General features: G+C 47.3%; 7 protein-coding genes across 7 annotated transcripts; 4 read left to right on the top strand and 3 right to left on the bottom strand.

The window, feature by feature from the left end:
* Positions 1-225: 225 nt before the first annotated feature.
* On the bottom strand, positions 226-681 carry KD926_004885 (uncharacterized protein; the record flags this gene model as incomplete). Its single annotated transcript, XM_053098216.1, has 1 exon — positions 226-681. The coding sequence occupies one exon, from the start codon at positions 679-681 to the stop codon at positions 226-228; it is 456 nt and encodes a 151-aa protein (XP_052957801.1).
* A 1,870-nt stretch (positions 682-2,551) lies between these two features.
* On the top strand, positions 2,552-3,778 carry KD926_004884 (uncharacterized protein; the record flags this gene model as incomplete). Its single annotated transcript, XM_053098214.1, has 4 exons — positions 2,552-2,599; positions 2,662-3,127; positions 3,185-3,271; positions 3,321-3,778. 4 exons carry the CDS (start codon positions 2,552-2,554, stop codon positions 3,776-3,778), a joined length of 1,059 nt encoding a protein of 352 aa, XP_052957800.1.
* A 6,526-nt stretch (positions 3,779-10,304) lies between these two features.
* On the top strand, positions 10,305-14,309 carry KD926_004883 (uncharacterized protein; the record flags this gene model as incomplete). Its single annotated transcript, XM_053098213.1, has 1 exon — positions 10,305-14,309. The coding sequence occupies one exon, from the start codon at positions 10,305-10,307 to the stop codon at positions 14,307-14,309; it is 4,005 nt and encodes a 1,334-aa protein (XP_052957799.1).
* Positions 14,310-14,692: 383 nt separating this feature from the next.
* Positions 14,693-17,947, bottom strand: KD926_004882 (ankyrin repeat domain-containing protein; the record flags this gene model as incomplete). Its single annotated transcript, XM_053098212.1, has 5 exons — positions 14,693-15,886; positions 15,968-16,612; positions 16,658-16,949; positions 17,373-17,766; positions 17,833-17,947. The coding sequence occupies 5 exons, from the start codon at positions 17,945-17,947 to the stop codon at positions 14,693-14,695; spliced, it is 2,640 nt and encodes an 879-aa protein (XP_052957798.1).
* Positions 17,948-18,058: 111 nt separating this feature from the next.
* Positions 18,059-19,492, top strand: KD926_004881 (uncharacterized protein; the record flags this gene model as incomplete). Its single annotated transcript, XM_053098211.1, has 3 exons — positions 18,059-18,143; positions 18,376-18,505; positions 19,075-19,492. 3 exons carry the CDS (start codon positions 18,059-18,061, stop codon positions 19,490-19,492), a joined length of 633 nt encoding a protein of 210 aa, XP_052957797.1.
* A 726-nt stretch (positions 19,493-20,218) lies between these two features.
* Positions 20,219-22,007, bottom strand: KD926_004880 (intracellular serine protease; the record flags this gene model as incomplete). Its single annotated transcript, XM_053098210.1, has 7 exons — positions 20,219-20,609; positions 20,662-20,759; positions 20,811-20,936; positions 20,997-21,337; positions 21,599-21,786; positions 21,836-21,928; positions 21,988-22,007. The coding sequence occupies 7 exons, from the start codon at positions 22,005-22,007 to the stop codon at positions 20,219-20,221; spliced, it is 1,257 nt and encodes a 418-aa protein (XP_052957796.1).
* A 2,163-nt stretch (positions 22,008-24,170) lies between these two features.
* On the top strand, positions 24,171-25,263 carry KD926_004879 (hemolysin III family protein; the record flags this gene model as incomplete). Its single annotated transcript, XM_053098209.1, has 3 exons — positions 24,171-24,728; positions 24,817-25,044; positions 25,105-25,263. 3 exons carry the CDS (start codon positions 24,171-24,173, stop codon positions 25,261-25,263), a joined length of 945 nt encoding a protein of 314 aa, XP_052957795.1.
* Positions 25,264-26,752: the final 1,489 nt, after the last annotated feature.

The raw sequence follows: 26,752 nt of genomic DNA, 5'->3' as shown, positions 1-26,752 counted from the left end.
GTTGCGGATTGACCGCTACCTAGGTTAGCAAAGGGAACCTCCTAGAAGGGCTCATTCTAGGCGAGAAAGACGAGAAAGACGAGAAATCCAAGATGGTGGACGGGTTCAGACTGCCACCGGTGACGCACGCAGAGGAAGCGGTCATATAGAACGGAGTAGAAGAAGTGTACAGCGCATCGAGGCGTAGTAGGCACGCTGAGTAACTCGCTCCCTGTCTTTCTCTCTCTATGCGCTTCTGTCGATTCTTTCAAAGATCGACTTAGTCCAGTCCTCCAGGTCCTGTTTCGAAAAGACAATCTCCTCCTCTCCGACCGGTGGTTTGCGGAGCACTATATCTCTGAATGACAGGGTAAGATCACGAGATGCGCGGTAATTGTTCGTGTCGTCCACGGGTGTTAAAATGACCTTCAAAGCAATTTTAGAACAGAGACGATTGCAGTCACGACTGCAACTATGGTCTTCCCTGGAAGTTAGAAGCTTCCAGACTTCAATTGCAATGGTCCGGGGCCGCAAATCGAGATACATGGTAATGACTATGTTGACAGGTGGTTGCACGCTGGTTAGCCACCACTTTGCGTCTCTCAAGATCTCATTCCGACACTCGCTAATACCACTCAAAATGAGGAGGGTCGGGGGATTGTTCTCGCGACATCTTTCGCGTCTTTCGGGAATGGGTAACATGGCTGAGTCGGCTTGTTTATATAGCTCGAGCGACCAAGGTGCATCTTGGATGGGCTGAAATGATCTATATTCACTTCCGGGAAGCCGAAATCAGATATCTTTACGACAAGCCGTGTTATGAACCACCGATGAGCTTGCCCATGTCCCCGTGAAATCTCCAGCCGAATCTCCAGTTCTTGATACTCGGTATCGTAACTTAGTCGACCTCCAAGGTCCAGCGCCTTAACGCCTATGAAGGAAGACTGGGGAAAGTCAGTTATTCGGGTAAATTGATGACAGCTGCGTCCGCTTTCAAGATCTTCTAGGCTCTTCCGCGCAAATTCTTTTAGTCTTCGGAATGTTGTGAATTGCCGTGGGGGCGAAGGAGGCCTGGGAAGGAGGAGCGGCATCTTCAAGCTCGCTGTCATTTTTGCTCGTCATGCTGGCAGAAGAAAGAGGCGAGCGGAGATGTCAACGTGAGCTGGAAATGAGGCCAGAGTTAGGGAGAGGTAATTCTAAATTAAGAGGAATACGCGTTGAAGATGATGGTGCAATGTCTTGGTGAGTTTTATAATATATAAAAGATCTGGATGCGTTAGGTAACCGCCAAACCTTCGCTCAAGGCAAGTTCCGAAGATCTCTATACGAAACGGAAGATTCCATGAACGAAGCGTGAAACTTCATGAAATCAGCCACGAAGATCAAAAGACCTTCTTGACGCCTATATAGTTGATCATCTTGAGCCAACCAATTCAATCAATTTCTTCATTCTTGACCACTTCGGCAGCCTACCCCTGGCATCCAATATTCCTACATAATTCTGTAGTTGACTCGAGCTTGTATCATCCAACTGAAAATTCTATATCATAAAGTCATGTTATTCACATTTTTTCAAAGGTATATAGTTTTAGTTATATTATATACCCTATTTTCCCTTTATTAAGCCGAGGCATTTTTGATATTCCTGCCTTGATAAATTCCACTATAAGATCACAGGTATTGCCTCCGCTATGATTAAATTATACGGGGCAAATTATTGCCGGAGATAATAACACCAATAATAATGCCCTGTTACTATGTAAAGACCTTCCAGCAAAAGAAACCTGCATAATAGAGAGATGACACATCCTCTATCATATAGTAATTCTAAATGGCAGGTTATCTGACTTACAGATAATCTCGCTCTTTTGTGAAAGATTAGTGATTTGAAGCGTGGAAACCTGATTTGCAGTTACGCATAGTCAAGAGACAGCATAGATATCATTATCAACCTGGATTGCTTGATTATTGTAGCATTCTTCAGCTTCATCCCGGCATTTAAAGGGCTAGGAAGAATTAAGTTTATCCTTGCATGCCGCTATCGGTCGCAAACAGAATCAAGAAAACTGACACATTCCAAACCCTTCGTATCTGAAATTTAACTCCGAAGGGCCTATTCCTGATCCCACTATGCTACATAGAATTCTTGGCTATCAACCCCAGTCTAAGGCAACAAGCTACGTCATAATAGATATCCTAGAACCTCACACCGTAGGGCCTCGTGTCAGCCGACACGCAGGAGATCGGCAGCCACTTACTTAACGACAAGCCTTGGCTCTTCAGAGCCTGCATGGTGATCCTTGACAAGCGTCCATCCATAGCCATAGGCTGACGCGGGACTCTGAAGTCAGCATGCGGGGCTGCCAGTCCAGCTGGGAATGGGGCATTTTGTCTGACAAGCTGAACCCAGCCCATCTGAGTAGGATGACAAGATCATAGATGAATATTCTTACCCCTGGACGCCGTACTTAGACCTTACTACGAGTTTAAATCCTCTTCTGGAAGCTTTTGCGCTGTGGAGAGCTAAGCTCTCGGTTCTATTGCTCGGACATCGTCACCCTTGTTTGCTAGAATGGAACCGGAAGATCGAGTGGGACGGATTCATAAGGATGCGTTTGTCGTAAGTCATCTCCAAATATTTCTTTTCAACTCTCGTTCTAATCGCGTAATGCTACGCAATAGATCACAACGGGGTGCGGTCTCGCACTTGCTCTCCTCGGCGCAACCATTCGCTTCCTCATTCGGATCCGCGTCCAAAGACAGCACATCACCATAGACGATGGATTCCTGATCCTGGCGGTCATCCTCCTAATCACGTTCAGCGCCCTCATGTACGAAGAGGTAGTCGGTCCGATGTACCTGTTCGCCGCTCTACAAAATGGCGTTGAGGGAGTGACCATCGACAATTCAGACATCGTACCTATGACATACCGGTATCACAAGTTTACGATCGTCTGTGGAATGCTGGGCTGGACGTCGTTCAATGCCGTCAAGTTTAGCTTCCTCTTCTTCTTCCGGAAAATCATCCATCATTTGCGCTACTGGCGCATGTATTGGTGGTTCGTGGTGGCTTATACGTCGTGTCTGTTCGTATATGGGCTTTTGGTGTATTATCTTTCATGTCCGTATATCGACGATCCAAGGATATGTAAGTTTATATGCTTGTTGATTTCACATAAATCAATTGTACTAAGCGAACAAACAGTTCAATGCAACGCCGGGACCGAAAAAAATAGAAATATCATCCATTCAGCCGTAAACATTGCCCTGGACATAGTCGGCGATTTGCTCAGTACGTTACCCCCTCTAACTCAATGCTTCCCTATCTAAACGTCATTTAGTTCTTGCGATCCCTGTCCTTCTCATCTGGACTATTCGTATCCAACGCGTCCAGAAGTTGATCCTCTCGTGCTCTCTCTGCCTCACCATCTTCATCATTGGCTTCTCTATTATCCGCGCTGCCGGCCTCGTTCATAACGGTGCCGTCGACACCACTTGGGCAATGTTCTGGCACTTTATAATTGCAGAGGTTGGTGTCCTGGTGACTAGCGCAACGGCGTTTCGGTCGTTTTTCGTAGCTAGAAAGAATTCCCGTCAGGGGACATACGACAGACGGGGTAGGGTTGATAAGGCAGATAGGGTGAAGGGTAGGCCATTTCGGGGGTGGAGAGATGGAACAAGAGGTAATGGTGTGGATGAAAATGGGATGGGGCTCGAGATGGAGGAGGGTTTGTATGATGCGGATCGGGATACAATGCCTCTTAGGCCTGACATAGTGCTTGGGAAAGGGTCGCGATGATATCTCTAGATGAATATAGGGTATCGAACCCAACCACCACAGTATTAGATGCCATTTTCATGAAATTTCTTTTAGATATTCTAGAGCTATCCCTCGTTTTTAGTTTCTAGGTCCTGCGATCGCTCCTCTCGAAAAACGATCGGGTCCATTCTTCTAGGTCAAGTTTCGATAGAACAACTTTATGCCCACGGACCGGTGGCTCTCGAAGCATGATCTGTTCTGAAGGTAACACGAGTTTTCCAGAGGCGTGGTAGCTGTTGGTCTCATCGATGGGTATTAGATTGATTTTCAAAGCTCTCCCTGGGTACGGCGCTGTCTCATAGGAGAGAGCTTCCAGACCTCAAATGGTGCTTGATCGATTCCTCAAGCTGCTAGAGCTTGTCGTCACGGAGCATTATCTCTTTAAATGGCATTATTAAGTCACAAGAAGCCCGCTAAAGTTCGAATCGATCACAGATTCCAAGAAACATATTCCAAAATTCTAGTTCGATTTCCCGCGCCTGCTGATCAATGCGTCTATCAAACGATGCTCACAGAAGCAGATATGTTGGTGAGCCACCACCTTGCATCTTTTTCAAGCTCAATTCGCTTTTCAGTCACCCAACACACGATGGCTTATTTCGGGACGAGCTACAATGCAATATTCGGCTTCTTTGTAACTTCAGTTGCCCCGGTATAACGTGCTTCCTACCGGAATCATTTTTTGCTCTGGCTTCCAAAAACGAGGTGACAGGTTGGGCATGTGTTGAAACAATGCTGACCGGCTTGTAGTTCATACGAAATCACGTCGTGCATGACGATCAGCAATTGACCGCTTCCAGAGTGGCACGAAAAACCGGGTTTTTATCTTTCAACACGGAAATCTTTGTCTTCGAAAGACTTTCTTAATTTCCCCTGTTTTGGTGTAGACCTGCCTTCGAGGTGGATATCCATCGCCACGTCGAGCACTTAGGTCGCTAAGCAAATGGTTGACTAAAAGTTTCATCAGCACGGTCTTGATCTTGAGCCGAATCCAGAATATCAATAATAGAAAGAATCCAAATGATCGAAGGCAGGCAGTAGATCTCGGTCCAGGACGTAACCCTTTTGTGAATCGTTGATCACCATGTTGATGAATGTTTTCATCAAATCCTCGTATTGTATGGCATTGGTGATCTCTGATACCCGGGACGATTCGATGTAACACGTTGGGTTTGTATTATCGCGGAATTCTGCGACCATGCACTCCACCAAGGCATTCAAGGCGGCTTTTCGCGGGTTTCAATTTTTCCATTCTTGATGCGCTGGATGAGCTCATCGACATTTTGAGGTCGTGATATAGAGAGGAAAGGTGATACCATGATTAACAGGACACCGAACGCTACAAGATGAGTTCGATCAGCCTAAGAAGGGAGGAAATGAGGGGAAAGGAGGACGAGTCTAGGCTAGCTGACGGCGCTAATGCATGATGACCTGGTTCGTCTTGGGAGCTTGGAGCTGATAGCTCACCTGACAAGGCTGTTCAAACAAAAGACTTACAGTAGGTATGGCAATCCCGGGTATTACCCAGCGCTTTCCAAAGCCGCTCCTCGCATTTACTTGGCTCGAACTTCGATAAAAGAGCTTTTGCGGCTCTTTTTAGGCCAAAACATGCTGTAGTCGGCTTCTTAGAGGGCCGAGAGAGAAAAATAAAAAGGTACTCTAGGGTCAAGGGACAGTAGGTTACAGCTACATTCTATCCTTCACTACCAGAGTAAATTACCAACATAGTAAGAAATAGATAGAAAATTTGAATTTTCAGAGTTTATAACATTTTTTTCGCGGCAACAAACCCCTGTAAATAACTGGATTATCGGACCTTGGTTAGATAAACTACTTGTATGTAACTACCATCCAATCAATAACATGATGCCCTCCGTGTTTGATAATATCACTCTATTAGTGGCCTGTTCAAAGTGATTGGATTTCGAAATTTTGCTTGGAAGGCTAGGTAAAATTTTTCCGTGATCATACCGTATTTGGTGGCCTATCTTTCCCCTTTTTCCGTCTGGCGTAATAGTGGTGGGATATCCCGCAGGAAGTCCAGGCAATTTTTATAGTTTGGTAAGGAACTAGCTCTTCAAACTTGAGGACTTCTAATTTAATTTCAATTGTAATTTAACCACGTACTATTAATCTAGCCATTAACTATTAGCCGATGCTAACGTAATCGGTAAGCGAGTCGGCCACCTTGGCCGGCTTGGCGGGCCAGCGTATATACCTATCTTACACCAAAAATGAAGCTTTTCATATCTAAATTTAACTGTTTAGAAGCCCGGGGTTAGATAGTTTGATTCGGGCATCTTGTACGTATATGTCCAACAACATGACACCGACTACACCGCGGCGGCGCCCGCCGACGTGACTGACTATCCAGAGGTCCTGTATCACCAGCTGCTTCCTCCGCAGCCTGCGCGTTGGCGAAGGCCTCACGGGCTTCCTGAATTGTGAAACCATCCAGACCATGCATCTGGTGTTGATTGCGCTGTTGCGTTCTTTTTCGTCGTTCAACAGTCTCACGAAGTTGAAGGTTTTCATGCTCTAAGAGAATCGCCCGATTCAAGGCTATCTCTACTCCCTTAAAGATGTATGATAACGCTGGTTGCATACGTAAAGCCAGAGAATCTGCTTATTTGAAGTAACTGAGAGATTTTTGGCTCATGTTTCTTGAATTGGTTCGAATTTAAAGGCGTTTTAGTAATAGTTGAAGTAGTTTTTTGGCTGTTTCGCCGGCTCTCCTCTCTGTAGAAGATGAGGTTATCCAGAACCTTTGTCGGGTCAAAAGGAACAATTCCGGAGGCTTTGAAAGCACTCTGGATATTGGCCTTCTTAAAGGCTTGGACGTGAGCTTCTAAATAGATATCAAGAAAGTCAACTTTATCGATATGACGATATCCTGTTCGTACGAGCCTTTCAATAAGATTGCTGTAGGCCCTTTTAAATGGTGAAAAGCAGGCTATATCCAACGGTTGACAGAGATGAGAGGAATTGGCGGGCATGCAGATCGGTTTAATATCATATTGACGACATATATCATCAAATTGAGGTGTTAAATGGGAGTCATGTCCGTCAAGGAGTAAGAGGCTATATTGGCCTGTTCTCCGGGCCTTAATATAAGGAATAAAGTGTTCCTTGAGCCAGTGTTTACCGATTTTTTATAAATCTGCATCTCTGATAGAGTCTACCGCTATTCAATAAAACAGCAAGAGTGGACGCCTTGGATGGAAACATGTGGAGGTCAAGCAGCAATTCCACCCACACTAATAATCAAGAGGATCTGGTTATGCAGATCCAAAGAAAATAGTGAGATATATGGTGCAAATATTCATTTGTCTCTAGTACGTACGACCACAGGGTGTGGAGAACAGGGCTTCCCGTCCGCTCAGCCGTACTTAAGCCACCTATTGAACGCGTCTAACTAGAAGATGTACCCTTTGTAAGTTGCTGCTTTATGGGTGAGCGCTGCTAAGTTACCGGGTGAGCTTGGGTGATTGGGGTGATGTTGTGTAGAGCGCGGGTCAGTAGGGTGAGCCTGGTGAGTAATTGGATTGGCAAGTGGGTGACCCAAGTAGTAGTTTTTAAAGTATTAAATAGGGGTATACTACCGGTTTGTCAATTGTTTTTTACTATTCGGTATAATCATCAACAAATAGCATCAAGGGTGATCCCATATGAAACTGTGGAAAAAATACCGCTGCACTAAAAAGGGTCAACCCTTAGTAGTAAGGGCTTATAGTTTAGGGGACAGAAATATAGTTGATTTCTATAGAAAATAGAAGGCAGCCTTTCTACTAAAAGGTAATAATAAAAAAATAAGACTATAGCTATATAATATATATATTAGGCCCTAGCCTATTGCTGTGACGGTCAACAAAGGAGCTTAGTAAATACAAGTTTGTTTATGACTCGTAATCAAGGAATTTTCCCATGGAGAGGAAAGGCTATATAGGAGCGAGGATCTAGGGACTCTATATACTGCCTGAGGATTCACCTCAGGCAGGAAGGCTCCATGAGCATCCAGGAAGTTTCCTGGATGCCTACCGGAGAGTCCCTTGATCCTATACTAACTAACCGGAACGTTCCTCCGTACCGGGAAGTTCCTTGGCTTCAGGAGGTGACAGTGGCCTACATGCCTGGTGTTATGTTCTGTGGCCCAGTAATGCCCGGCTTTGAAACCTCTGTGATATCTTTATAAAGTCCAGTACTGCGCCCAAGATGCTACTATTTTATATACCATTCTTCTTACCTTTCTTACCTTGTAGGATCACTAAAATAGCCTTAAAGACAGTCTCTATTCTCTATATCTCCTAGTATATTTCTCAGTCGAAGGCAGGCTGCTAGGACATAGACTACTACCTCTGGGTAAATTTTAGCTAATGATATTCTTACCCTCCTTTAGGACTTTCCGTGTTTATAAAAGGCGAAAATTATATCTCCTAGTCTAAATATCTAACAGAGATCCTGTGGACACTAGAGGACTAAAAGCAGGAAATTTAATAGTATATTTGTTATAGCTATATTTAGCTTGTAGTGTGATGTAGCAGAGTAATAATAATTAGTATTAGTTAATATAAATAGTAAAGGCTTATTATGAAAGTGGTTGCATAGGTTGTTATAGTAAGGGTAGGACTTTAAGTTAGGCTGTGAGTGGATGGGTAGCGGTACGCCGTACTTATTAGTATTTCTGATATAGCTAGTCTAGGTAATTAAGAGGTAAAATTAGTGTCGGTTGACTTGGTCATTGCCCTAAGCAGATATCCTATCGATTCAACTGAATATAGGTATATGCTCGGTGGGTAAAAGTGAAGTGTCATTCTAAACTACAATCTGCCTAGCTATTTATAGTTCCACTTGTTTACACCTATGCATTCCTGATCCCTTGGTATGCCATTTGGAATGGTAGGCCAAGTCTAGGCCAAGCAAGGTGCTGTGCGGTATGTGGATTAGGTCAAGATACTCCACCTCTCTGGTCTGGTTGATAACATCGTTCCAACAATTAGGTTTAGTTTCTAGTTGTAGTAGTCTTTCTGCTAGGCTTCTAAGGACTAAAGCGTATTATTTTCTGGGGTTAGGAGCTGGTTTTGATGACTCTTGCAGATTTGACAGTTTTTGGGCTTCTGGTAGTTCTTGGAGCTGCAGTAGTCCTTATGTTGGGGGTCGTGGTTGGATTTTTGGGGGATTGATAAGATCTGAAGGAGGATCAATGAAGGTCTCCATGTCCTCTAGAAGATCCGCCTATAGAGAGTGATCATCATGTAGCGCAAGAAGCTTTATTGTTAAATGTTAGGTATCACACTATCTGCTTATTAAAATATTATACACTAAGCAGCTCACACTATCATGGTCTTTACAATATAGAGCGTGCCAGAAACCTATCCTTGCTAGTTGTCGAGGTAGAATATATAAAGTAGCTATTATCAAAAACTTTAAAGTCTAGATAGGATAGTAGTAAGTTCTAAAGGAATCTCAAGCACAATATTATAAAGCTCATATATAGTTAACGGACGCGTCAAGGCACATTGGGATAGTGGACGCATCAACAGTTTAGCTGAAGATTAAAGGATTGGATCAAGGATAGAGAATAAATTAGAGCAAGGAACTAAGGGAGCCGCATAGCCATCTTCTTTGGTTCTCTTTGGTGACATATTTCTCTCTTCCCTCCCGCTGCGCCCTGGTCCGGCAAGTCGAAGAGGTACCGGTCCGTCAGTTGGTCGAATGTGCACGAAACGGTAGGTTCAGTCCCCGCGGCAATGATATTCAGAAGACTAATGGCTCTGCTGCAAGTAATAAAACTCAGGCATCAAATTCCACTCTGTGTTGGTTATCCCTAACAGAAATACTGAAATAGGGCGATTGGCCTCCAAAGGGGGATTGCATTGGTAGATCCTACGGCCCTCAAAGCAACAGTCACTGCTTAGGTGGCGTAAATGTGGCCCGTCGCACGACCGCCCTCGTGGACATGTCTTCTCACTGGTGTTTCGGAGGTTTCGAACAGGCTTGAACACTCTAAAAAGGCTAGGGTCATTGAGAACCTGTCATTTAGCGCCAAAAGAACAATCATGAAGCGGGCGCGACAAGGATCCTATCAGGCACCGTCACGGGTACTAGTTCGTGCTCGTGCCGTTCTCCAAATCATTCCACTGTAACAGTTTGCGTAAACAGACCAGGGTTTTTAAGGTTTTGATTGGATAGGTTCCAGGTTGTGCATGTTTCTGGCCTAATGGACATTAAGAAATTAAGCTGTGAGTGGGCTCAAGCAAGTTGCTTACACACAGGCTAAAGGGGAATGCAAATATTAAAAGCCTGCCTATCCTGTCATGTTTGTTGCTGTAATCCTAATTTAATTAATTACTTTGCTCGCCCATAATAATGCGCGTAATGTCCCAGAAAGTCGACCTCGTCCCAAATAATACATAGACAGTTCAGGCAGCTTCGACATACCTAACATAACGCCTCGGCACCGACGTTCCTGGAGTCTCTCATTTCTTGACCTGCGCCCTGGCCGGAGATGGCGTCCCGTGATGACTACGCGGTCGGGTGGGTTTGCGCACTGCCTATAGAGGTCGCCGCAGCCAAAGCAACGCTTGATCGCGTCCATGACAATCTACCTCCGGATCGGAACTCAGGCGACAACAATAACTACATTCTGGGGAGTCTTCAAGGCCACAATGTCGTTGTGGCGTATCCGAATCCCGGGGTGTGTGGAAAAACATCAGTAGCCGACGTGGCCACACAGTTGCACGCAAACTACACATCTGTCCGGTTCAATCTCATGGTCGGCATTGCAGGAGGAGTACCAGATACGAAGGAGGATATTCGTCTTGGTGATATTGTTGTCAGCAAGTCGAAAGCTGACTGGCCAGGTGTCGTCCAGTATGACGTGAACGGGGAGCGAACGGAAGATCAGTTTGTTCGCGGCAGAGCGTTAAATCAGCCGACACCATTGCTTCTCACAGCTATGGGGAAGGCCGAGACAGCCGCCATTTTTGGTGAAAGTAAGGTGCCCCAGTACATCTCCGAGATCGTGCAGAAAGACCCCGTCACCTTTGCCCACCCTGGCCCAGAGCAAGACATCGTCTTCGAGCCGAATTATGGTCATGCAACTATCGAATCCGAAGAAAGCGGATGCAATCATTGCGATCCAGATAGAATCCGATCCCGGCAGCCTCGGGAGGTACAGGACCCCATAATTCATTATGGCCTGATTGCCTCCAGCCATCATTTGACGCGCGACGGAGCGACCCGGGACAAGTTCGCACACAAGCATGACATTCTCTGCTTCGAGACGGACGCAACCGGGCTGAGGGATGCCGCCCAGTACTTGGTCATCCGAGGAATTTGCGACTACGCAGATTCGCACAGGTCGGGGCTCTGGCACGCCTACGCCGCAGCGGCTGCCGCAGCATACGCAAAAGAGGTCCTCTCTTTCATACCCACGGTGTCTAAGACGATACCTCTGGCGACAAAATCGTATGTCGAGGCCGCGCCTGTTCTTGACGCTTTGCTTCTGACAAGACCCGAGGTTGATCGGAAGTCCCTCATTGCATTGAAAGGACGCAGGGTTGACGGCACCTGCGAATGGCTCATACAGCATCCCCATTATCAAGAGTGGCTGGCAGATGCGAATCACCCACTCCTCTGGATCTCGGGTGGTCCTGGAAAAGGAAAGACCATGCTGGCGATTTATATTACCGAGATGCTACAGCCAGTGGTTGACGCCGCCGATAATGTCCTTTTATACTACTTCTGCAGTAACCGCGACAAGAATCGGAACACCGCTTTGACCATCATGAGAGGCATCCTGCATCAATGGGTTAATCTCCATCCGCATCTGGCCAAAGAAATTAAGAACTCCTTCGAGGGGACGGAAACAACCAAATATACTATTTCCAGTTTTGTCTCGTTGTGGAGGGTTTTCCTGACCCTACTTCAGCAGAGCACGTCTTCCAAGGTAGTCTGTGTTCTGGACGGCCTGGATGAATGCGAAAAGGAATCACTCAAGCAGCTTATTGATGCCGTTGGGAATTACTTGTCGAAATCTGGGGAAAAGGCAAGGCCACGACTGAAACTCATTATCCTCTCCCGACCTCAGCCAGCAGTTTTGGAGAGCAAATTCGGCCAATATCATCAGATCCAGTTAGACACCTCTGACACGGAAATTTCGCATGATGTCGAGAGGTACATCTTTGCTAAAGTTGCGGAACTGGCATCCGAGCAAAATCTTTCTGAAGAGATGGTCGCGCAGGTTCAGCAGACCTTGCTGGCTGGCGCTGATGGGACCTTTCTGTGGGTTGGATTCGTTGCCAATGAGCTTCAGGGCAGGAGTTGGAGCAAAATCAATGAAGTTCTCCACCATGTTCCTAAAGGCCTGGGTGGTATTTATCAGCGGCTTCTTCAGCAGATCGACGACAAGGAAGCATTAGTCCCCATTCTTCAATGGGTCGTTCTCGCTGCCCGGCCCCTCACACTGGAAGAATTGACCGTGGCCGCAGGGGTCAAGGCGGCTGGTACTCTTCCAGCAACGCAAGTGACCAAGAATCGGCTCAGGTTCGGCGGGTTGCTCGTGAAGGTCGAAGGAGATGTCGTCAACCTGGTTCACGAATCGGCGAAGGAATTCTTTCAGAGCGATCAAGTCAAAATCAAAGGGATCAACATGTTCCATATGAGCCAGGATACACACAGGACTCTCATGCAGACCTGTTTAGCACACGTCGAACGCGGATACGGAAATTCCGGAAGGATTCATGAAATGTCTGGCCACAATCCCTTCTTATCTTATGCCAGCCAGTACTGGCCGGTGCATTTCCACCACGCCATTCATGTGATCGATATACCGTCCGAGTTCTCACGTCCGTTCTTCCGAGTTGACTCTCCGATCCGGGACGAATGGTGGGAAGTCTACTGGGAGCGAGAGAAGAACGGCGGAAGCCCTCCCTCCTTTACACTCTTGCATCTTGCGGCATACTTTGGCAACGTACCCTGGGCCAAGTTGTTAACCAGCAAGCATCCCCGCCTCATTTCGCGAAAGGACAACTATGGCCGGATGCCGCTGTCCTGGGCCGTCAACCAAGGTCACCGAGAAATGGTGGAACTGCTGCTTGACCATGGTGCGCGTGTCAATTTCAAAGATCGAAGCATGTTGACGGCACTTCATATCGCAGTCACCGGACAGCACAGGGACGTCGTGTCTGTGCTGCTCGAACACGGCGCCCGTCTCGAGGCCACGGCGGAGCATGGCGACACGGACACTCCGTTGATGCGAGCCATTCTGGCGAATTCGAGAGAAATGACGCAGGAATTACTTGAGCACGGAGCACGGGTGGACAAACTGCCAGCTCTGCTGGGAGTTCCTTCCCTGAGGGGACCTACGGATCCAGTGGACGAGCGGGTGAAAGAGCTACTTGGGCTCCAGGAGCAGGTCTTCCTCGCACGCTTCAAGCGTTCGTCGCGATTTGTCGGCCTGGTCATGAAAGGGCTGGGCCTTTCTCTCCGCTTTCCCCTCGTTCTCGAATTGATGTCCCTCTATCTCAAATTTGTGGCGTTGAACCGCTGGGACAGTCTGTCGGTACTGCAGGAGCTCGTCCAGGAGAACAAAACGGACGAACTGCGAGCATGGGCGAAACTGTACAATACGTTCTTTTTGGGGCTGGTTGTTGCCAGGAAACCGAAGAAGCTGAAGGCCATGGGCGACCTGTCGACGCAGATCTTGCAGAGGGCCGCGCCCAGAGATCTTCAGGCACTTCTGGCCATCACGGTCTTCACCGGCATGGAAACGAAACTCACGGCAGTCCGACACGGATGGAGAGAAGGAGATGCTATCACAGCTGCGGCAATTTCAGATTGGGCCGCCATCGGCTGCGACAGGGACGCGTTGGAGTTCTTCCACTTCGGTATCCGCGAGTTTTTGAGCGACTTCGATGGCTGTGTTCGGAATGGGAACCGGGAAGAGAACGTACGTCGGACGGCCCTACTCATGACGGGCCACTTCGCCATGATCGACAAACAGGAACCAGGGCCGATCGGGTATTTCTCCCGGGTCGTCGCGGAGTTCTTCGAAGGATACATCGGCAGCAGTTACGAGGTTGAATTGTTCAGCGACGCGAATCAGGCGTGCGCTAATGAGCTATTCGTCATCAGCGAAAGTCGCGACTCTGCAAAATTACGTCTCTTTCTGACCAGTATTTTCCGGTTCGCCCAGCAGGCCCATGAGAAGGGACAGGACCGCTTTCTCGACATACCCCCAGCAGCATGCTTTATTCTTTGCCAGGAGAATGCCAGCGCTCACCGGTGGCTGATTGGTGAGGCCATCCCGGAAGAAATAGGGGCGTTCATAGCAAAGGAACCTCCGGGGTCGCTTCAGAAGCGGGCTTGCAAGACTTTTGTGGAGTGCCTAATCATTGGGAAGCAGTATGGTTTGACATCATCTAGGGGCTTACCGAGACAAAGAGTAGAACAGCATCTGCAGTCCCTGCCGGGAATCGGACATATGATGAATCGCATCCTTGGTTCATAAAGCATTGTGCAATAATCCTCCCTGAGAAGTGGCAGAGCTAAGTCACGAGGAAAATTTGAGCCTGTGTTCATAATTGTGCTTTACGTATTGCCCTTGGCGTTAATGTTAAAAAGGTTTCTAGTCGAATGAAATTCATTTACACGGAAAGCATCTAAATGTACCTTTGACCCTTCATTCACAGACATCATGAGCGCCAGAATTATTTCCCTTTTTTCTGCTCAGAGGACACCCAATCCGCAGGTTTCGAATCTACTGAATCGAAGCTGCTGCTATAATTAGACATGAGCCATGTCACATTCCAAACCTCGTTGTCAAAGCTCAAGGCCGATACAGCCCGTAACCATTCTGTCGCTCCTCACTCTCGTATTTAAGGACCGAGGTCGCTATCTTCTACCCATGAGCCGTTTCCACCAATTTGTCGGGCCTGACCTTGCCTTACGCTTATTGTCATTTATTTGGTGTGTAGGCACCGGCGAGTGTGTCAGTTTACTTGAAGCTGCATGATCTGTAGAAGGTGGCGTAGACGAAGCTGGAACAGATGAGAACTGTCGGTCCGGCTCATGGGAGACAGATTGGTCTGGCATTTGTAGAGTCGACTCATCCGATATGGACCAGGCTGGTTGATTCGGCACAGACGGCTGACTTTGCACTCTAAGTAACTGACGAATCTGGCGCTCTACCTCAGGGTCGGTATCTCGCTTCCAGTATCCTGCTCGGTTGAGCCGCAGTAAAACGTTATCAGCCGAAATAAATTCTTTCCAGTTCTTTCGCCCTGCGGGGATAATGTTGGGATCCGCACCCAGATCAAGAAGCAGATTTATGATAGAAAACATGCCCTTCTTTGCGGCGTAGTAGAGCGCAGTTCTCCTTCCAGAGTTCATGCCATTGATATCATGACCTAATTTGAACAGAAGTTTGATCATAGGAACGTTACCCATGGTAACAGCTTGGCGAAGGCTTGTAACGGCCCGGCAACAGCGCGACTTGCTGAACGCTAAGTTGCCGGTGGCTTTCTGGGAATGGCTTGTCGGCCCGCGATCCAGCCAATCTTCTGCAGTGAAACCGTTTTTGTCGAATAGGGTCTGAGGCTCCGCAATGACGGATTTGTCGAGCAGGATATAGACGGTAGCTAGATCTTGACTGTAAATGGCCAAATGAAGAACGGACCAGCCGTGATTATCCTGCTGAGAGGCAGTGGATCGTATACGGTCGTCTTCTAAGAGGCATTGGATGACCTGGGAGTGCCCCATGAAGGCAGCGTAATGTAGTGCAGTCCAGCCGTAGCATATTGACTTGAGTGGGTCGGCTCGCTGTAGGAGGAGCAAGCTCACAATGGAAATATGCCCTCCATTTGCAGTACAGTGCAACGGTAACGTACCGTAAAAGCTAACAGCATTGGGGTTGGCACCAGCGTTCAGCAACGAACGCACAATCTCCAGATGGCCTTCCTCTGCCGCCCAATGTATCGCAGACCAACTATCGCGATCACGATGGTTCGGATCCTCACCACATTCGAGGAGCAATCGAACAGTGATAAGGTTGCCAGAAGCTGTCGCTTCTTCCAAAGGTAGAGTCTGCTGCGTATTTCGGGTATCAGATATGCTGGCACGGTATTTAACAAGCATTTCAGCAGTCGGAGATCATCCCAGACTAGCTACCCAAGCAAACGCAGACTTTCCATCCGCGCTAAATGAATTGACATCAGCGTCCATAAATACCAGTCCCGCAGTGGCGCCTTCTTGCCCGGCCACCACAGCCCAGAGAAACGGGGAAAATCCAGAGTTATCAATGATACGTAAATCCGCGCCGTGTTTAAGCAAGACTTTTATGCAGTCGATGAAGCCCTTCTCCGCAGCGTAATGCAGGGGCGTTTGGCCATTTTCGTCCCTAAAATTTGCACTTGCGCCGCTCTGAAGCAAAGACTCAACTAAGCCCAGATCGCCGGCCTGCATCGCGTGGTAAAGCTTTGTCATCCCCAAGTCGTCTTTGTCCTCTAGGGCGAGTTCTGTCACCCGTGCAGTGATGTCCTTTTCGCGGTATCCCAAATTGCCATCTGAAGCTTCAGCGTCATCGTCTTGGAAATCCAGGTTCTCGTCATCCAGTACGCTGTTCATAGATGTACGTGTAATTCCAAAAGCCCTGCCCGGCCCATCATTTTCGAACGGTTGGTCGCTATCGACGTTTTCCGCGTTCTCGTTATCGTCGCTGGGAAGTTTTTGCAGTATAAGCAGAGCAATTTCCTTTATGTAACCGGCGACGTGTGACTGGAGAGCCTCACTCGAGAAGACAGTGCTGGATTCGGCCTTTCCCGAGGGTTAAAAATCGTTGCCAAATGGACACTTCAGTACCTTATCGAGGACTGGCCTCCGTGCGGCATTGCTGAGGGTCCTAACGTGCGCTTCAGGCACGCCGTGCTCCTTGATGGAATGCTCCTGGTAATGGATCTCTTGGTCAAAGACAATTGGATCATGAGAAGGGGCCCTGCACTTCCATGTATGCCCGTGAGCAGTCTGCAAGTGGCTAGCCCAGGTTTTCGATGTTTCGAATGTGAGCGGGCCGGCCCCGTGCCCGTGGTAATCTCCTTCCAGGCAGTGTGAAAAAACACAAATAAAAGGCTCCAGGTCTCCAATAACATGATTTCTGGTGAATGTTAGCCACATATTCCTATGAAGACAGGAATTGCCCGTTTACTGCCACAGTAGTGACCTTGCACTGTTCTTAAACTCAATAATGATGCCGCAGTATGGACACTGCTGCGTCGGCGGTATCGGAAGAAACGACAACTTGTCGTTCACGAGAACAGATTTAGCCCGGGGAACCTCAGTTGTAGATTTAACGTAAAAGTCCGCAACGGCAGTTTATCGAGCAGTAATCGCATTCGTTGCTGGCACTGGCGCAGCAGCCGGCATTGTGTCGGTCCTCGCAGGCTTTAGTAGCGCGCTCGGCGCAAACCGTACAGCTGGCGCATTTACCGTCATTTTGGAGAGTTAAACAACGGCTGGAGTCTTTTCCGGGCTCTGAATACTTAGGTCAATGCGCCTTCTATAGGAGCGCTGATAATACAGCCGTCGAAGTCGTAGCGCGTTGGTTTCGACTAATGCTGAGCGGAGCGCCTCCGGCGCCTCCGGAAATCGGAATTCAATATAGCATTTGGTATAGAGTCGCAACTTATCTATTGCCTTGTTTGCCTCTTCGTCGTCTCTGTACCTTTCGATCTTGCGAGCCCGGTTGGTTTTAGCGGATTTTCGGACGGCATTGAATAGACGGAAGAGCCGTATCAATGTTCCGCCGATTGTCTCGGTAATCTTCAGAGTGTTCTCTTCTGCTAGATTGATATCGCTCTCTAAATCGTTTGTATTGTTATCGGATTTCCTCGTGAATCTAGAGTCGTTATGTACTGAAATGCGTTGTCTCTTCCTGCTCGAGATTTGTGGTAGTCGGTCATCGATTGGCTTCACTGTTATCGAGACTCCCGTTAGCCTTGATCTTCAAACTATCCGAATGTGGTACGGAAAGTACTCACAAGACAGCAAGGTATCGTAGATAATATCTAGGAGCTGATGTATGATATCTGCAGCCACGGGACTGAATCGGAGTCTGTAGTCCAGCGAGACATTGGGCGGCCCGTAAACATCCATGTTTGATGCCTATAGAGTAAAACGTGCCAGCTGGTCGTCCATGATAGTAGGGTCTGGTACGATTTCCGGCATGACCATGTACTTGTGGAAAAGAGACTGGCATTGTGTCGCATGGTCTGCGATAATCAGGCTAAGATCATTTTGGAGGAAGACATCTTCCATAAACTCGTCTTCGGCGCACTCGTGACTTTCCATGGTAAGGGGCGCAGTGCGGGCGGTCGCGAGACCTTCTGAGAGTGCAAAGATCCAGGAAGCCGATCCTGGTCTCTACATGGAAAGGACGTTCTAAAGGTCCTAGGTGAGCAAATCTCGACTGAGGCTATAAAAATATAGCACAAATTGAAAGTGTCAGATGATGTGAAAACAGCATGTGTTTTCGGTGCTACCGGGTTGCGAATCTAAAATACGCTAACCGCTCGCAATCAGAGGCCCGGCTGCGCTACCTGGCGGCCAGATCAACATACACGACTCGATTGGCCTGCGAGCTTGGCCGGTCTGGCAGTGTGACAGAAGGAATGAGAAGCAAGGGCCCGTGCGGGATTTCGACCCAAGGGGCACGTGAGTGATTGTTACTGTCGCCGTGGATATGCACTAGAAAATAAGCCGATTACGTTTTAGGAACCGAGCCTCTCTGAACACACTCTTTTTCTGGTCTTTCGATCATTTCACTCGGTCCAAAGGAAAATCCGGTATCTGAACCTGAATCTTGAAGCTATGTCCTTTACCAAGACATATTTTCTGTGTCCGACATCCGATTTCATATCTCTACTACCAACGGGCCCGCTATGTCTTGGGTCTATAATCCGCTCTACGTTAGCACCGCAATACCCTCTAAACAGAGCGAGCATTGTTACTGTCGCTAATGCATTTCTACTTGTCGTAGAGACCGACTGGAAAAAGACTGTTTCAACCAAGATAGGGCTCGGTTTGGGTGTCTATGCACAGTTCCTGTAACTGGCTACTGGTGGACTGCCCCTTGGTCCCGAGGTAAACGTTGAGCATTCGAACAAAACGGCAAATACGTTCGCGTTCGACACGGTAACGACGCTGGCGTTCGAGCCGACCCAGGAATACGTGGAAAAGGCCGTCAAAGCACCAGCCGTGCAGACATGGCTGAGAGAGCCCAGGCAGAAGTTCGCACTCGTCAGCGAGCTTTTCGTCGTCACGGGCATGAAACTCGTCAAGGGCGCCAAGATCAAATACTCAACTTTACAGAGCACGACGGTCAAGGGGAACCTCGGCATCGACGTGAACATGCTGGGCACGATCTTTGAGCCGAAAGGCCACTGGACTAGCACGAATAATGATGCGACGCAGTCCAATCGCGAGTCGGAATTTGTATTTGCGTTTCGCGTGAAAAGACTCAAGATTGGGCGGAAACTGAAGCTTGAAGAGTACAATAAGGGCGCATTTATGACAGTTAGCGGGGGAAAAGATAACGACGAATGTATTTTAGTTGAAGACGTAAATGGAGCTAATATCAGGACTGCTGAAGCTGTTCCAGATGTGACCGAGAATGGTAACGTATATTGCGTTCCCGTTTAGTTATGCTAAACGATTCTTGGACTACAACTGAGATAGATATCAATGAACCTTGTGTGATTGGAGGTTGAGTTAGCCATTCCTAGACTTTTACTAGTATTTGTATATATTCCTTTTGATATCTTTGATTTGCCCGTAAATATCCTCCCTTGTCGAACCGCTATCGAAGAGTACATGAGATGTAATGTAGTCGTAGCCTACCCCCCGCCTCCGTTTAACTATACTCTTGAAGACTGCATCCATGGAATTGTCCCTTTTCAGCCACGGTCCCAGCCTTTCGCTTTCTACAGTGATGTACTGATCCTGCTGCCGGACAAAAGATAGGACCGTTGCGGCAAGGCCAGCGGCGATCGGTATTGCGACCGATATTCCTGACATAACATTGACGGTCTGGTCGTGTTCGTTTATACCAGCCGGCCAGTAAGAAGAGACATTCTTCCCAAGTAGACTGAAGTTGACGTCCGTTTCGCTTGCTGTAGGGTTAAAATTGGAGGGATTGCCATTTCTATCGGTTGAGTGTATACAAAAGACGCTAGGATATTGAGCTGAAAAAGCTCTACCAAGATTTGCTCCATCATTCGATGTTGCCGCGAATAACAGCGTTCGCTTGTTCAGTCCATTAGATATAGCTGTATTTATAAGCTCGTGATATTCACGAATCCCGAATGATATTGATATAATGTTCACTTTCCATTGGTTAACTGCGTAATCGATGGCCTGCACAGGTTGTTAGGTCAGTCCAAAAAGTATGCTATAGTATAGAGACAGCCTTGCCTTTGCAATGTCATCGTAGGTATTAGGATCCAGAGTCTCTCGTCGCGCAATTCTGGCGACATAGATCTCAACGCCTGGGGCAACTTTAAGAAGAAGGCCAAGAGCATGAGTGCCGTGTCCGATCTCGTCTTGAATGTCGTGCGGTTCTGTTCTATATACAAAACTTCGTGCGTCCTTGATTTGTGGGTTAGCCCGTTGCTGATCCTCAACCAGGAATGGATTTTCAGGGTCGAGTCCGGAGTCCAAAATCGCTATTCGCACCGGTTCGGCAAGGTCGAAATCAGGGTCAACATAGGGATAGATCGAGGACAGCAGATTGTTCATCCATTTTTCCGAGAGTGAATTCCTAGCAGGTCATTAGTATGACGAAGTCTTATCGCCAATGGGAAATACCTCACTCTTGTGCAGGACCCGTCTGGTGACTTACATCAAAAAAGTACAAGCTCTTCTCTGACGGCTCGACGAGGTATCTATAAGCTTGTGATCCCGAAGAAGGCTGTACCGATATTCGTAGCATAATATCTGAGTAGAGGGATATATAACTTACGGGCGCAGCGTCAGACATTGAACGAGGCAGATCTGCTCTTGCTGTATTGTTTGCATTAGAGGAATCGATCTTGCCTGTATGGACGCGGACAACTTCTCGACCGATAGAGCCCCAGCAGAATTCATTCTGTCGAGAATCGAATGAACCCAAGTTCTCTAATCGAATACCTCATGCCTTGAATATTACGGCCTCAAGTCGTTTGATGACGTTTTGGTAGAAGAGCCGCTGAACGCTGACATCCTCGAAGTCAGCGTGCTGTCCAAGGGGATAGTACTCCCCAGTAAGGCATGCCTTCGTAGCGAGATAGTAGTCTACGCCAGCGTCGTCTTCCAGAGTCTGAAGCTTATCGAGACAGGTATAAAAATCATTATTAACCTTTCTGACGACATGCGGGTCCTTTGCTATCAGCTCCACAGGTGTGCAATAGTGAAGCTCGCACAAAAGTATGCCCAGAGCTAGTACACTGGCGTTGGGATGAACCATGTGTTTCGTGGCGCCAGAGCTGTCTCCGGTATCTGTACTGCGGGCTAAAATCATTGGAATATGCTCCAGTATTAGGAAAGATTTTGTAATGTTAGGGAGTTCTCCGCCCTGCCATAACTCAAAAAACTGGATCTTTGAGTGATTGAAAGAAAACTGCAGCCACGGTATCTCTAAGAAGGGAAGTAATGCTGAAACTAGTGTAACAGCCAAGACTCGTTTTCCCTTGAGTGGCAGTACCGATTTACCACAAAGTAATTCTTGCTGGCAATTGAAAAATGCCGACAAGGATACTGTCTGAGACATACGGTCGCTACCAAATGTCTTTAATTGCGGGCGAAGCCTCTGAAATATCCCATTCTCGAGAGCGAAATGCAAGCAATTTCGCTGATCGAGGGACTCTGTGACGCTTTGGCATATGTGGGCAAAGTCAGGTAGGTTGCTAATTATAGGCTCAGATGAGTGCCTCAATGTGCTGTTATGTAGGTCTCTGTACCTACAGTGTTAGCGAATAAAAGTCAGCACATAAAGCTTCGAGAGCTTACTTGACCGTAATTTTAGCTTCTTGTAATGCAGTTGCAGATACGGATCGCACGCCGAAAAATACTTCGAAACTTGCCTCAGCCTTGAGATCTTTTCTGTGTCGTAGCAGCAACAATTTCACGCTTAACCCTGAGCACTTCTGGCAAACGCATACCCAGTGTCTTCGCAACGCATTGTCTAAGGACACCAGATGTCTCCTCATCAGCATGGCAAATTCGGCATCAGGGTCTTCGAGATTAGACTCATGAGTTGGCTCTTCACGAGGCAGAACTCGGCACTTCTTTCTCTCCTAGTCCAAATGCAAAAGTTCCTGAATAGTATCGTCGCATTCTCGTCTCCGTTTACTAACGCGAATGACAGTGTCTGGGTCGTCATGCGGATAGCGATTCGGATCCTCGATTATGCGGCGAAGCTTCGGATACCGCTCATGTCGGGATTTTTGGAAGCTCTGCTCCGCGAATTATCGTTAGTAGGCAGGAAATGAGAGGCCAACAGACCGAAACACTGGGGTTTACTGTATATGAAGGATACCTACAAAATCTCTCTCTCTATCAGAGTCGTCTTGAACAAGATGTTCAAATGCGCGCAAAGTCCTTGTAACGCTCTCTGGGTCAGCTTCGCTAATATTATCGCGCTGCAGAAATGCATCTGTCCGTAGCCAGGCCTCGCATTTCCGTGATCTTAGTGACGCCGGCTTTGCCGACCTTTGTGGTCGTTTTCGAGCGAATAATCCAAGCACGGATTGCAGCAGGCTTTAAGAATCAGTGTTATCATTTATAGTTGCGCATCCAAGCTGATAGGTTTGAGGATTCCACTGGAATTCTTTGGCTAGAAGAACATTGGTCGATCAATGGAAGTGTGCTGTGTATTGATCAGACCAGGCTGTATCGGATCAGGCTGTGCAACATCAAGACGACTTGGCGTGTTTGGCCTCCAATCCTGTTAGGATTCTCTCCTCCTTCAAGTTTTGCGCCCCGATGTAGTCGGCTGTATATAAGGAATTAGTTGCCCAGTAGGAACGCGGTGTGTTTCCTGACACTCACAGATCCTTCGCTACAACCTGGCGGTTACAGCCGTCCAGCCGAGCCTGTGCCAGAACTAATGAATGGTCCCGGATATTCACCATCATTCCCACTTGGGCGCCAGCTACTTTTGTGTCACACACAAATCATTGTAAAGTCGCCCCTCCACCTCAAACCCGAGGCAGCCGCGACGAAGGCTTAGTGCCTAGTGTCAGTTGGAGCACAGCGAATTTCCTATTGGCTGGAATACGACCGGTCACACCAAAAGGAAATGAAAGCAATAGAAGAAGAGGGGAAGGACGAAGGGACTTGGGGTACGACTTCGAACCCCCAACTGCGCACTCCTCGAAATCAACTCCGCACACCCAATTGAACCCCATCAGGAAAAGGATCAGCCCACCCACATTAGCTGCGCCAATTCCCCTGCAAGTGTTACATTCTTAGTACGAGGTTAACTTTCTAGTATTGCGTGTATTATTATAGGTAATTAAAGTGATTACTTATTTAAAGAAAATAGTAATAAATATATTACAGGAGAGACAGGCTCTTAATTAGTATTTTTTTAACCTTTGTGTAAGTAACTTACTAAGCCTACTTATACCTTAGTTAACTAATTTCTGTTACCCCTTAGGCTAAAAATATAGATAAGTGAGAATATATCTAATTTCTCACAGCCACTAGCAGGCGCACTACACGTAGTCAGCTAATTTCCGGTGGAAAGATTTGGAGAATAGCGCAGACACGGACGAGTACCTGTGACAGTGCTGGACAGGACACGTACAGATTCTCCGCTTTTGTCGCGAGGACCAATTGCATAATTTGAGGCTAAATATCCTGGCTTGAAAAACCTGATCTGGTTGGTTCCTGCACGTTCTGTCACACCCGCGAGCCGTCGGGGCTGCGTAAGGTGCGGTCAGCAATAATTAAATCAGCATGGCTAGGTTGTTAGAGTGGTGCAATCACGTGCCAGGATCGTGGACAGCTCTAGGGTCATGAAGTAAACTAAAAAGACCAATACGGATCAGGCTGTTGCCAGAGATCATCCACATGTATTTCTAGGCTACGGGATACCCTGACCGTCTCTTGATCCCTCTTCCTGGACGATCGTGGCGTTGAATGTGTCGTGCCTGATTGCTGCATGTGGGGCTCTGTAACAGGGCAACTAACAAGGCTGGCGCTTAGCAAGAACAACCGAATAAAAGGGCAGTAGTGCAAGAAACAAAGCAAGAGAGACACCCCTTTCTTCATCTTGTATTTCTACTTACTCTCAAAGTCCGGCTTTTCCACATTACATTATCATCAGGCACGTCAGTAAATGGCATCCGCTCCCCGTCTTCGAGTTCCGCCCCTGCAGTCGCCAGAGGGAATGGGATCCATCAGTAACACCGCATCCAAGGCTGGTAACGCAGGGCGCCCAGTTCTTCTCTCGTTCGATGAGATGCCGGAATGGTTCCGACGTGAATCCAACCCATGGATTCTCCGTGGCTATCGGCCTATCTCAGGCTCGGCTCACGCTTCATTCTGCAGTTGGTCGTATATCCACAACGAGTCAGTCAACATCTATTCCCACCTCATCCCGGCCATTTTTTTCCTACTCGGCGAGTGGTACATCCAGCAGTACCTTACTAGCAGATATTCCGGGTTCACTGGCGCCGATTTTATTGCTTTCTCCATCTTTATGTTGACGGCCGTCACGTGTCTATCATTGTCGGCGACGTACCATACCTTGATGAACCACTCTAAACACATGGAACATTTCTGCCTGCGACTGGACATGCTGGGTATAGTAATCTTCATACTAGGTGACCTTATATTGGGAATATACATGATTTTCTGGTGTGAACCTTTGCCACGCAATATCTACTGGTCTATGGTTAGTTAATATCCATATACACAATTTTGTTTTTCCTTATCTCAGACCTGGTACTTGAGTCTAACACTCTTCTTCCCTCGGTTAATAGATTGGAGTTTTCGGGACTTTAACCATTCTCATGACAATGCATCCCAAGTTCCAGGGCCCAAAATATCGCCTCTTCCGAGCATTGATGTTCGTGGCGACTGGCTTGTCCGGTATTGCTCCCTTGGTCCATGGACTCAATGTATTCGGCATGTCGCAGATGATGAGAAAAGCTTTCCCCTATACTATGGCAAAAGCAGGCTGCCTTCTATCTGGGACTTCGTTTTATGCAGTAAGTCTCCCAACTTCTCACATAAGAGAGAAATTGACCTTAACACATATGGTTCTAAAGACCAGGTTTCCTGAAAGTCAATATCCGGGCAAATTCGACCTATGCGGCTCCCATTCGATTTTTCACATCCTGGTGGTATGCGCCGCTGTAGTCCAGTTGATGGGGTATCTGGATGCCTTCGACTATGCGCAGACAAACCTTACTTGCTCGTCTATTTGAAATCTGTTCTCCTAGTGTGGGTTTCTTCAAGTATTGTCAAAATCAGGTATCCTGAACGGATTCAAGCATAGCGTGACCAACACTAGCACAAGGCAAGACAGCTACTACCTACGGATTGTCTCTGCTGCCTATGACTGAAAATAAGTATTAGAAGCCGACTTTCGTCGCTTTTTTAGATATAAAATTAAGACCCTTCAATTCATCAAATGAATAGATCCTCATAGCATGACAGTTAGGAGCCCGGGTTGCCCTTAGGCTTCATTGAAAGCAGTTATATCCCATTGCACGCCGCATGCCGTTGTGATCAGAAGGTTGATCAGACGGATGTCCGTATCTTTGACGCTATAAACCTACTTCCACTGCTGTTATCGCCAACAATGGATTCAAGGGATTCGGAAGCTTCATCCCGGACCAGCCTCGCCCCGGTGATCGGAAACAATGGATCAGCGTCACTAGATAATTGCAATAGCCCAGAACGATTGGCAATTCATCAACCATTCCAAGGAAGTTAAATCAGCTCTAGCCAAGCCGGCAGAGCCCACGCCTCAGCAAATCAAGCCAGATGCAACTAGTCTAGCAAACCTCAATGCAGACGAGTTTCGCAGGCTGGAATTCCTACACACGAAGAATCGAAGCAATCTTCAGATTAATAGGGATCAGCAGCAGGTACTTGGTATCTATCCAACAGCACATCGTCAAGACTATCGGCAGCTACTAAAGCGCGATCGCGGATGAACACGATGTTACTGCTGAACTAGCCTTGCTACAGGCACGAGTCCAGCCCACAGACTGGGCTGGGCATACGAACAAGAAGTCTTCGAGAGCTACTACGCAGTCCTTAAGGCACCGCAACGATCAAAGATCGAGACCTGGATTACATGTTGGCAGAAAGCCCTTGCGAAAGCCCGGAAGCTAGATCTTCCTGACACTAAGGACCTGCGATATATTGTTGGCTGTTGGGGCTTGGTCTTGTCAGCTCCGTCTTGTCTATCAACCCGTATTTAGCTTGACCCTATAGCAATCCAGAAGACCTTGTGAACTATAGCCTATCTGTCCTGCCTGCTTGCCACCAGCTCTACCACCTCGCCAGCCTGTACCTTGACAGATATCATTAGATATCGTCCGATATCTATCAGATTATCGGACTAACTATCGTATAGATTCTCCATATCACCCAATTGTTATTAAGTATAGACTTTAACACTTTAAAATCACGTCTATGCTTAGGTATTTACCTATAAGCTGTAGCCCCCTTTTATAGCTGAAAAACTAGTAAGTCTCTGTGGCAGAAATATGTGGGTCTACCGAAGAAGTGATTATTTGTTGGCCGTATCTCTAGGCGTAATTGCTAGTAATGTACACTTAGGAATATCGAATGATGAAGGTCCGATTCTTTCAATCTAGCTGCAAACGATGGTTTAAATACATGAAGAATAATAAGCAATCTAGCCTAAAAAGGCAGCTGAAAAAGATATAACTTTTGAACCAT

The sequence above is a fragment of the Aspergillus affinis genome (genome assembly GCF_023601865.1).
Source record: "Aspergillus affinis strain CMG 70 chromosome Unknown NODE_23_length_327850_cov_86_924445, whole genome shotgun sequence".
NCBI lineage: Eukaryota > Fungi > Ascomycota > Eurotiomycetes > Eurotiales > Aspergillaceae > Aspergillus > Aspergillus affinis.
This window is presented reverse-complemented; position numbering and strand designations above follow the sequence as displayed.